The sequence below is a fragment of the Pollachius pollachius genome (genome assembly GCF_949987615.1).
Source record: "Pollachius pollachius genome assembly, chromosome: 20".
NCBI classification, from domain to species: Eukaryota; Metazoa; Chordata; class Actinopteri; order Gadiformes; family Gadidae; genus Pollachius; species Pollachius pollachius.
In genome coordinates this window covers 1,597,644-1,609,975 of record NC_136953.1, presented here as the reverse complement: position 1 = coordinate 1,609,975, position 12,332 = coordinate 1,597,644, and the positions used below count along the sequence as shown (strand labels likewise).

The following is a 12,332-nucleotide window of genomic DNA, read 5'->3' as shown; positions in this document are numbered from 1 at the left end:
CTCTCTCTCTCTCTCTCTCTCTCTCTCTCTATCATTTTGTTTTTGTGGAGCACTTTAATTGTCTGAGAAACGCATGTTCTGTGGAGCACGTTCGTTTCAGTTTTTGAGGAAGTCTGCTTAAAAAATCTGAAATATTGAAATATATATAACTAGAGGGTGCACTGTACTATCTGCGCACACCCCTTCTGAAGCCTGTCTCTCCCTTTCTCTCTCTCTCTCACTCTCTCTCGTTTAATTTTGTGGAGCACATTAATTGTCTGAGAAACGCGCGTTCTTTGGAGCACGTTTGTTTCAGTTTTTGAGGAGGTCTGCTTAAAAAATCTGAAATATTGACATATATACATTTACATTTAGGGCATTTAGCAGACACTTTTATCCAAAGCGACTTACAATAAGTACATTTGTCATAAGGAGTGAAACAATATATCGCTGTCAGTACAGTAAAGATGTCAGTACAGTAGATTAAGTGCGTGCAATAAGTGTGTACATTAGTACATAAGTGCCAGGACGTGCAGCATACATTGGTGGCCGGAAGGGGCTGGGTAGCTATGCAGAGTCGAGGTGAACTCTGAACAGGTGAACTTTGAGTCTTTTGCGGAAGCTGGTGAGCGACTCTGCGATCCTGACATTGGCAGGGAGCTCGTTCTACCACTGAGGTCCCAAAACAGAGAAAAGTTGTGACATTGTTGATCGACCTTTGCTTGCTCTTAGCGATGGCGCTACCAGACGTCCAGCTGAGGTAGTTGAGCGGAGGGATCGAGCTGGGGTGTGTGGCTTTACCAATGCTTGGAGGTAGGCAGGGGCAGTTCCATCGACTGCCTTGTATGCCAGTACCATCATCTTGAATCTGATGCGAGCTACTACAAGGGGTCAGTGGAGGTCCCGGAAGAGGGGGTCACATATGGGAGAACTTCGGTAGGTTGTACAGGAGGCGCACTGCCACATTCTCTGCAAAGGTTTAATCGCAGAGGCAGGGAGTCCAGCAAGGAGCGTGTTGCAGTAGTCGAGACAGGAGATGACCAGTGATTGGACTAGAAGCTGAGCTGCTTCCCTTGTCAGGAAAGGATCCTGCGGATGTTGTAAAGCGCAAATCTGCAGGATCGGGCCACTGCAGTGATGTTTGCGGTGCAGCATAACTGATTGTCCAACACTACACCAAGGTGGCACTCAGTGTGGTACTCGATGGTTCTGGCAGTTGGAAAAGGAGATACAGTGATGTTCTCAACAGTGACCAGTAAGCCCATGTATGGGCAATCTTTCCCTGGCATTAGGAGGGGCTCAGTCTTGTTGAGGTTAAGCCTCAGGTGATGGGCAGTTGTCCAATTGCTGACATCTGCCAGACATTCAGATATGCGTGTTGCTATCAGCGCTTTGTCAGATGAGGGTAAAGAGAGAAATAGCTGAGTGTCGTCAGCATAGCAATGATAGGAAAAACCGTGTGATGTAATTACAGAGCCCAGAGATCTGGTATAGCGGGAGAACAGACGAGGCCCCAGTACAGAGCCTGGTGAGGGACACCAGTTTCAAGCGTGCAAGGTTTGGACAAGGAGCCATTATATGTTACCTGATGAGTGCGATTCGTCAGGTGGGATGGGGAGTCCGGTCCCTCCTCCTCGCCCTGATGGTCTTGGGGTGTGTGAGAATGAGTAGACGGTGGAGAGGGCAGCAGGAGTGGCAGAGTTCTGTCAGGGCCAGGAAGTGGAGGATCATGAGGGACGAGCAGGCCGAAATGGACTCTGCCTTCTTGGCCGCTGATTGGCAGTTCCAGAATCCTCCCATCACTTCAAGGTCAGTGTAGGCAAGGGTCGGTGGATGGCACAGATTGGATGGGTTGCTGAATCTATGGCGCAGAGGGTGCACTGTACTGTCTGCGCACACTCTCTCTCTCTCGTCTGAAAAATGCTCCCATTCAAAATGCATTGGTTTACATTTTGTTCTGTGTAGTACGGAAACATCGGAGAAACGCTCCCATTCAGAATGCATTGGTTAACATTTTGTTCTGTGTAGCACGAAAAAAGTCGGACAGTCTGTGCTCTGGGACATGATTCAATAGATTAATGTTTGTGCGCATGAGCACGAAATCGCGTGACACCAGGTTGGATTGAGGTTTGTCGTGGATTTGATATGTCTTGAAAGGAGAACTGCTTCACGCAGATACCTGGGGATATTTCGTCTTAAATCTAAAGACAAACCAACATGTTCTAGAAAAACCTGACAGACAAGGCTCAACGGTAAAAAAAACATCTCTACCGATATTGTTAAAAGATCCGCTCGAGCTGAGCATGTTACCTTACCTCAGTCTTGATTTGCGCAATTCTATGCAACACTTGGAAGTAAATCAACACAACTATAAATCAAGAGCTATGGATTATTAGCTTTAACCTATTGATCTTGTCAAACCGGGTTAGAGTTGGAAAGATATCAGATATTCACGCTCCGTGATAAAGCGATCATAAGTAGGAGACTAATGGGATTATCTTTTGTGGGTCTTTCGCTTTTAGATAGCTATACTGCAGGGCTCGAAAATTTCTATAGTCTATCCATTATTTTGGTCACTGGTTTTTATGTAATGTTATTGTTGGATTTAGCATATGGATTTATTGCCCACATCATTTCAACTTGCTTCTGTAACCCAGTTACCTTAATGGTGACAGTGTGATATTGACAGAGTGGTCGCTCTCTACCTCGGCAGTCCAGCAGGACATGTTGGCAGCGAGGGCTGAGGCGAGCATGGAAGTGGGTGCACCGGACTTTGGAGAGAGAGCAGCTTAGGCAGGACCTCTGAAACGGACTCACAGTGGAAACCCTGAAAGCAGGAAAAAACTCAATATGAATCAAGTCAACAATTTTTCTTTTTATATTGCTGGAAAGCTGCTATAACCTATCCCAACAGGGATAGGTTAAATACAATTGTAGCAATACTTCTGTCTCACTCTTTACCAATTTTTCTAATCAAACACACTGAAGCGAATTACCGGAGTCCATCACCCTAACCACAGCCTAGATACTTTGACGTACCTGTAGAGCTGTCTTTGTGCAGACCCATCCTCTGTGCTCAGGAAATACCTGCACAAATACGAGAGTGTGAACTAAGGTATTCATTCATCTTATGAAATACTGCAGTCACTGTCTCGTCAGCCAAACTCACAGTGAGTCTGTGCTCTCGTCGAAGGCTAAGACCTGAGAGACTTCCCAGCCTCCCGAGGTCAGGTGACGAACATTGACCTCTTGATCCTCGGACTGAGGGGGGGAGGCATGGATTCGAACAGGTTTCAACGGAGACATTGTGCATGTTAGTAGGCCATATAAGACTTTTTGGAACACAAAATCCCTCGAAGTACCTTTTTCTAAATGCAGGTTGATTAGAAAAATATTGCTTTGACATTTCCTCGTGAAATGGCAATCCTCTCAGGGGGCTTCACCTGGTTTGTTATCATGGTGATGTGGTTGAAGGCTTCCCCTCCACTATTTTTTAGAGGGAGGGTGATGAAGAACACCGTACCATCCTGGGAGAAAACCGGCTCTTCGTTCTACAGGAGGATCAAACATCAACATGTGAAGCTAATAGAGTACTTTTCAACATTTCCATATCCACATCTTTTGGTAAATGTTATTTTTTTGATTTTTTTTTTTTTTTTAAATGCAAAATACTGAAATTAAGATGAATTAAATTAAGATTTAAGTGGTTACTCAATTTATTACGTTTGATTATCTATGATTAGGAAACTCATCTCTCTAGCTACTTACCTGGCGATCAAGCCACTTCTCAGATGTCATCGCGTGTTTCTACCAAATAAAGGATGATAAAGAAGGGACCAATAGAAGTGAGGTTAGGAGATGTAACTCACTTGGAGATTTATCTTTGCAGATTTGGAGATTTCTCTTTGCTTTCTTAAAGCTACATCTGCAACCTGAAATTCCATCTTTAAGTTAAGTAAATTAAAGGTGCTCGAAGCAATATTTATTCATTAAATAAGCGTTATATGGCTCTATATTATGCCGGCCATCACTGATTCTGGGCCCTATTTTAACGGTCTTAAACACAAGTATGAAACGTGAAACTCAAGTAGCTTTGTGGGCGGATCTCTGCCGCTGTTGCTATTATAACGGTGGATAAATGACTCTTGCGCCCGACGCAAATCTACAATGGGTTGGTCTGAATACCGGTAGGTGTGTTTTGGGTGTAACATGCAATAAGCCAATCAGAGTTCCATCTCCCATCCCCTTTAAGAGCCATGAGGGCATTTGAACTTGATGATTTGATATTTTGACAGCACTTTTGCAGTCTCTGAGACAGATGCATGAGCACATTTCAAACTTAAAATGTCTCAGTTTATGGTCAAATTATAGGCCTAATTAAAACATGGAATAGCGTTTTATTCTACAACTTAAGAAACACTGAGTTGTCATGCAAATTTTGGCAAAGAGAACTTAACACATATATGATATGTGGTCCTGTGGCAAAATCCCATCTATTTAATGATATGTGGCAATACATTAACAAACATTGTTTGTTACCAGTATTGTATACATTATTGTTATCGACTTGTGTTCATAATATGCATGTGTCCCCCCGTTAATATGCATTTCCACAAACTGTATTATGCGTTACGTGTTTAGTTTGCGTGTGTTTGAACAGATGGGTGCACACATATAGTTGAACTGCGCGCCAAATATCACCGGCATTAATTAATTCATTCTTTCATGATCAAATACTCATCAATCCTAAAAGTTATGGGCTTGGACACGATGTCTGTTTCAAGAAAATATATGTTTGCTGTACTGTGTTTGCAGATGCATTGTTTCAAAAGTACAACTTCTTACCGCTGTATCAGCTGTTCTACCCCAAATAATTGAACCAACGTTTTCAAATAACCTAAAACAACATATTGTTTTGGAAGGCTGGGATATACTTTGCTCGAGTTTATAATTGTTATTATTATTATTTGAATGCATGGCATATTACTACAGTGTTCAATCATGCAGCCCCTATGGATTTTTTTTTCCACAATCCACTCCATCATCATCATAATATTTCAATTAGGCTAATCATTTTCATGTTTGTGCCGTTTATAGCCTAAGTGTGTGTAAGCTTATGTTGCAGTTCTGACCTGCCATGGCACGTCAAAATAGCAACACCGACTGCGCTATCCGCTAGTGCATTTAGACCAGGTATTTGCCGGTCAGTGGCGCAATTGCTTTTTGGATCACAAATATAGCATAAGTATCATAGTCGGAACACGCCTCTGCTTTTCGCCGACACGCCAGGCGCAAGTGGAATGGCGTGAGTTTGCTGCGGGGGAAAATCAGCTTTACGCCGGGTGCAAACTATCAACGATACATGCGTCAGTGTAGGGTGCAAGATAGGGCCCATAGAGTGTTTGATCAGAAACATGTGTCTCCCAGTCCCTCTGCTCTGCAGTAAACAGAAAACACATTTTCTGGTATCCCGTTTACACTTTATCCAATCAGGAGAGGGATTTCAACAAAGAGGCAGTCCTCTGCAAATTTAGTGGCAGGCAGCAGGATTGATGTATTGATTGACACTGGGGGAACAGGCAAAGCAACCAGTGTTCTCAGGAATGGCTTACACATCAAAACACACCAAAATAATGAAAAAACTAACTGCTGAAGAGAAAAAATAAGAAAAAAGGCTGCCAGGATAAAAGCCATGAAGAACTCCCTTTATGTCGTCGTGCAAAGGAGTTAGGTGAGTGACCTTGAGAGGCAGGTTTTGCAATCTAACGAAGAGCCATCTTGCCAGGCTTCAGGTTATGCGTTTGTGTCCAAACCACCAGTGGTTGGACCAATCTGCATTCTATGAGGAACTCTGTGATCTACTTGATGTACAGGGGTAGCCAGATGGTTCATCCAATCAACCGCCAAGTAATTTTGCCTTCCCCTGTCCAAACATTTTCCGAGGACGACTTGCCAGATGTTTCTGTGTGACGAACCATCTGGGGAGTCAGGTCGGGAGGGAAGTTATAACTGCAGAAACTGACCAGAGGTTAGCACCTTTAAAGCAAAAAAAGCTTCCATCTCCAATGTTAGGAGATGTTGGGTTACATTTCCAAAGTAAAGTTTCCAGTTGCATCTCCTCACCTTGACGCAGTGTGCTGTGATGACATCACACAGGGTCAGGATGGACGTGTTCTGCGCTCGGTTTACCCAGCGCACAGCCACTCGCTGTCGCGTGAGCCAGGTCACCATGGTGATATAGTGTTCTCTAGCGTAAAAAAAACAAACACAAAGTTGGTATGAATAAGTGAGTAAAGGTCACCCCTCTCCCGGAAATGTCTTGAAATACCTTTCCTCAAAACTGTGGGGCGGTCGCAGCTGGGCGGTCTGAGCCCCTCCGTCCAGAGCGATGACGTAGAGTTTGACAGTTGGGTTGATCTGCCCCATCTGAAGCGTTCCAAACCAAGACCCTTTTAGTAACTCCACTCCCATCTGCCCCCAGATATCCATGCAGTGGTTATGAGAAATATTCCACAATGTAAGGTTTTGTTCGTTTTTGGTAAGCTGCGGTGGTAGGCTAGGCCAGGAGATAAATCAAGGCTCTGTAATGACATTATAATTCAAGCCAAGAACACAGTGACAGTGTGTGAAGTGGTGGAAGCCCCGCGGGCCAGTCATTGTGCTTCTCTTGTTAAGCCTCCCCCAAACACTCTGCTCATTAGTCCAGAGATGATACGACACATCGGCAAGCATCACTTAAAAACAACAGTCTGACACACGCTTTTTTCTGTGTGTGTGTGTGTTTACTTCACGTACTTTGTCTCTCATAGCATTTCTACTGTTGCTATGCTTATATATGCTAATAGACCGGAACAAGTCACCTGATTGGTTAAAGATAAATAAATGCTTGGTTAGCTATAAATTATTTGGACTTCTACCATTGATAAGAGATCACTCTCTAAATAACAACAGCAAAGGATAAATTATAAATTTTTATCCCACAGTGTGGGTTATTTAATGTTATTGCAGGCACTTCTAATGGATTGACAGCAACTAACAAGTTATATTGAGATTGTTCCGGTCTACAGTGGCCACATGGGTAAACACTTTGGTTTATGCACCTTTACAATAATGGAGGAGATCCAAAAGACATGAACAGTAAGCAGTTCTTTGAGTAGAAGAACTAGTTACAGCCATAGCAGACTACATTAGTGTTAACTAATAGTTCACAGGGTGGAGGAGCTGGGACCTTGGGATAGGGGTACTTCTTCCCCCTGGGGTAACGGCCTTCAGTGAAGTGGGGCAACAGCATGGTAGGCACCAGGCTGTCGTTGATGGAGAGGTAGGCCAGCCAAGAGCCATCAGGGGACCACCAGTGAGCCACCTGGGTGTGGATAACTTGCTCTAGTGAGGACAAAATGGCGGCACGCGGGTTAGAGGAGTAGTCAGTTGGAACAAAGGGAATGCGGGGGGGGGGGGGGGGGGGGTGAAAAGAGAAATGTTCACTTTCAAGCAGTTAAATTGTTCTGGAGTTTTTTGCTGCCTACGTTTTGTTTTCAGATTTGTCTTTCAGTTTAATGGGAAGTCATTGTAGGGAAAACAATCTGAGCTGGTGTCGGGATAAACACTGTTGAAAACAGTTCAATATTTTCTGTCGTAAATTATTGTATATGGTTTGGTTTAATTACGTTAATGGAGTTGAAAAGGTTGCTAACTTTTAAGTTGTGTTTTATCTCTTCAATTCATTAAAAATCACTGATCATTAACAACCATTGGTGTTTACTGCAATGGTTGTTCGGAACATTAAACTGAATCTGATGGTTTGTTTTATGACTTGCGTCTTGTTTGCTTCTGGCTGATTGAATTTTAAAACCTCACACAATGGCACTTAATGCGCATTGGTTGGTTATTTTTTTTAAAGTAGAAATTAAACACAATTAACCTCATCAGTTCTCGAATGTTTGTTCATTGTTGAGGCCAACAGTTTTTTCTTCAGTAGTTCGGTTGTGGTTTATGGACTCATGCAGTGTAAAATTCAGCGTATTACAAGAAAGCACTTTTCCTCTCTGCTATTTGAATATTTCCCGGAATATCTAAATGTGGTTTATTTGAAGTTGCCTACTCTGCCTACTCTTTAGACCAGAAGGGACATTATCGAATCTTCCACCATTTCTGACCTGAAAGAATATGCTACGATAGATTATTCTTTTTTGTCAAAACACATTTTAAAATTGTTCAATAATAATGTGGGATAGGAAATCAAGTAAACATGAGTAAGGTTTTGATTTTGGCCTCAATAGTTGGAGGTGTCTTCTGAGTGCATTCCAACTCAATTCCTTTGATGATGCAATCAGTCCTTACCTTCATACAGCCAATCAGAGATGCCGTTGAAGACAGCCCCTTCCTGTCCAGAGGATGTCAGTCTCCAAGAGCTGCTCTGGACGTCCGCTTGGTAGTAAATGTTGTTTTCAAATATGTAAACCTGAGGATGAACCAAGAATGTGTCAACAGGTATTAGGGTTGTCAGCACGATGTTCCCAGTTTAAAACCACTGTAAAAGTGCTGGTAGAATTGTGATTTGAAGCACCTCAACCAGCACTTGTCAGTCATTTCAAAAACATTGTATTGTGGGCTGGTGGTGATTGTGGTAATGTGTAGCTGTGTTTCTGCCCTGTTATGGGAAGTCTGTTGTAGGTTTTTAACTATTTTGTGCTCTGTTGTATCATTTAGCCCCACTATGTTTTCGCATATGGCCTGGAACTACTCAAAAGTGGGGCGGACTCAGTAACTCAGTAACGGTCCTCACTGTTGACCAACACAAACACAAAGAGTTTGAACATTTTGGAAATGATCCAGAGAACTGGCATTTAGGTCAACATCTTTCTGAATACAATTACATTATGTAGAGGGGGGGACACTTTGTTAAGACTGAAACTGTGTTCTGGCGTCACTCTGATAGAGTGGAGACCGGTGAATGCAGCTATTAAATGGGTTCATTTTCTCCAACTATGGTGTTTTTTTTTGCATTTAGAGGTTTTATCTGTCCTTGAAGCAAAATCTTGTGAAGCTTTGCCAAGACAACGACTGATACATATAGATCATTCCTGCACTGCAGCTTCCAAAGGACCTCAGCAACAACAGAGAACTCAAACAATCGGCTCTGTGTGTGGCCTCCCCCAGTGAACACAAGCCGGGTCGCACATATGCACATGCAAACACACACACACACACACACACACACACACACACACACACACACACACACACACACACAATCACAACTAAGTTTATCCAGTCCAGTTTACTTCAAATTCGTAATCTTGCTAAAATCTGGATAATCCTGTCTCGTATGAATTAATTTACTCCCATTTAGATTCTTGTTATTCGCTCTTCAAGTGCCTCAGCAGCCTTCTCCAACCTGAACTACAGAATAGGGTTAATCGTATGGATCGTCCCATATCGACTGTTCCAAAGAAACAGCAATGTGTCACGTATGTATGTATGTCAAGGTTCTGTCTGCCAAAACAAAATGGAGGACATTTATTTTATTCTCAGTGAAAAATGTGTTTTGATAAGATTTCTAGCGATATATGCGCATTTTAATCCATAATCTTCAATCAATAATTAATCAGAAGAGAATGTAAGTGGATGCAACGGTTTCTACCGTTGCCATGGTGATTCATATGGACGCTGCTATCCCACTCAGCTTGCATGTTGGTTGATCCAAAGTTTTTGCGTTATGTAATCATCTGAATCCTCTGTTGTGTTCTGTGCTATTTCATGCATGTGATGATGTTCTTTCAAATAAAACATTTCAAGAGATCCTGTGATTTATATACTTAGATATTCTTCTTTGGGACAGATTAAGAAGACATGTTTTCGTGAGGCCCAACGGAAGCGTATGTTTGCACACACTGAAAAAAAGTATTGTATTATAAATAAATTTAGTTTAACAAGATAATCATTACACATTAATACTGCTGTTGGATGTTGTTTCAATAATATCATTTTAGATTTTCGAGGGACCCAGGGATTCATTTACATTTATTATTATAGTTATTTCTTCTTCTTCTTTGAGACGGACTAGGCCGACGTGTTTTCATGGGGCAACCTCGAATTCTATGTTTGCTTTGCCTCCGCTGAAAACCCTTACCAAAGCAGATCAGAGTCAGGATCAGAATCAGAATTGCTTTTACTACATTCTAATTGTACAAGTACGCAAGAGTAAAGAGTATTATTCTTGGTACCTCAACACACACATAGCAGCAACAATAAAATATAAAGTAAATAGATATTTAAAAATAAATAAAAATAGGTAAAAAATTATTGAAAAATAATATGAAAAAATAAGTAACAGAAATGTCAAGTGATCAAGTTGTGGTGGTACCAGCCACGGTTAGGGACAGCATGAGCAAGAAACGCCAGTTTCAGTGTTTTCGAAACATGAATGCAATTCATAAAGTAAAAGGTAGACATTGTAATAGGCTACTAAAATGATCTACACGGGGGTTGCAGAAATACAATAGGTGAAACAAACACTTACTGTATGTTGGGACACAGAATGACTTGGGAGTAAGATAGAGACATTTGGTCTCTTATATATGAAAGAGGGCCTCAAGGGAATACGATATTCTTTTGGGGGCTCTTGCCCTACATGAAGTGTTTCAAAAATCATCATCAAATGCGCCATTGAAAAACATTAAAAGGACGGAATCTAAATTAATTTGAAGAGATCAGAACATGGCTATTAGACCTGTTAACCCCGGGGCGCTGTGGGATCGCTCTGGAAATCCTGAGTCTGCAAAAAGTGGACGGTGTAACCCCAACCTTGACCCCAACGCTAATGCGGCCCGCGCCATGCCACTGATGAGATATAAAAATGTCCCTGTGCCTTTCGCTCATTACTTTTTTTTAATGAGATGAAGGTGTGTATTTGCGTGTCGGATCGGTGTGGTGGGGAATCGTCTGGGAAGAATTTACCTTAAAATCTCAGCAGTGGGGTGAGAGGTTCCGAGATGGAGCCTTTTCTGAGGCTCTTTGAGATACTTCCTAGAGGGCATGAGCCCCAAAACGTTCAATCATACTTTTCCTTGAAGCCCTCTTTGATATAAAAGAGACCCCAGGTCTCTAGCTCACTCCATAGTGTTCCTGACCCCTCAGTCACATACTAATTACATAACCTCCGGCCGTAACGCCCTGATTCATATAAAACAGAAAAGACGTCTCTCTCGCTCACTCCCAAGTACTTCTGTGCTCCATGAATGGTGTATTTGCCTCACTTCCTGTAGGTCTACCATAAGTTTCCATTAGAATTGTCTCTTAAAATACTTTTCGTCTCCTTTTACTTTATTGATGCAAATACACATCGTCCTGATCTGTCCTAAAGAAGAAGAACAAATGTCATCCCTGGGTCACTACGTTTTTTGTGGTGCAAAACATCTACGTTTCTGTTGAAAGAACATCGTTGGCCCTATCTTTTACCAAGCGCAATCTACCTTCTACAATGACGCATGTATCGTTGCTAGTTTGCACGCAGCTTAAAGCTGATTTCCCCCCGCAGCAAACGCCACCACACTTGTGCCCTGGAGAGGCGTGTCGGGGGAAAAGCAGAGGGGTTTTCCGGCGCAAATGATACTTGGTGCTAATTTAGTGATCCAAAAAGCAATCGCGCCACTGACCGGCAAATACCTGGTCTAAATGCACTAGCGGATAGCGCCATTTTGACGTGCCATTCATGGTCGGAACTGCAACATAAGCTTACACACGTAAGTGTAATGTAGCACAAACAGAACAAACATGCAAACGAATGGCCTAATTTAAATATTATGATGTCAAAGATTGTTCATATGTGTGAAACTGCATAGAAATAGCATGTGGATTGAAGAAACATTTTTCCTGGGGGGGCTGCATGAATGAACACTGTAGTAGGCTATTGCCATGCGTTAAAGTAATAATAATAACAATAATAAACTCGAGCAAAGTATATCCCAGCCTTCCAAAACAAAATCTCGTTTTAGTGTAAATTATAACGTTGGTTAAATTATTTGGGAAAGAACAGCTGATACAGCGGAAATAATTTGTACTTTTAAAACAATGCATCAGCAAACACCGTATAGCAAACACATATTTTCTCGACACAGACATCTTTTTTTTAGGGATTTTTAGTATTTGATCGTGAGAAAACATGGTTTTACCGCGAGTGAGTGTTTAAAAGTTGAATGAATGCGGGTGAAAATGTTTGGCACGCAGTTCAACAATACGTGTGCACCCATCTGTTTAAACACATGCAAACTGAACACGTAATGCATAATACAGTCCATGGCAATGTATATTAATGGGGGGACACATGCATATTATTAACACAATTCCACAGT

General features: G+C 42.1%; 1 protein-coding gene across 1 annotated transcript in view; it reads right to left on the bottom strand.

Annotated features, from left to right (window-relative positions):
* The window catches only part of LOC307091399 (inactive dipeptidyl peptidase 10-like), a gene marked incomplete at both ends in the record, with an annotated part of 93,587 nt that overhangs the window by 18,998 nt on the left and 62,257 nt on the right, over positions 1–12,332 (bottom strand). The window contains 9 exons of the mRNA XM_079758365.1: positions 2,685–2,806; positions 3,019–3,066; positions 3,149–3,240; positions 3,423–3,530; positions 3,748–3,786; positions 6,103–6,226; positions 6,308–6,405; positions 7,208–7,362; positions 8,320–8,440. Coding sequence (XP_079614491.1) covers positions 2,685–2,806; positions 3,019–3,066; positions 3,149–3,240; positions 3,423–3,530; positions 3,748–3,786; positions 6,103–6,226; positions 6,308–6,405; positions 7,208–7,362; positions 8,320–8,440 — 907 coding nt within the window. The remainder of the gene's footprint in view (positions 1–2,684; positions 2,807–3,018; positions 3,067–3,148; positions 3,241–3,422; positions 3,531–3,747; positions 3,787–6,102; positions 6,227–6,307; positions 6,406–7,207; positions 7,363–8,319; positions 8,441–12,332) is intronic.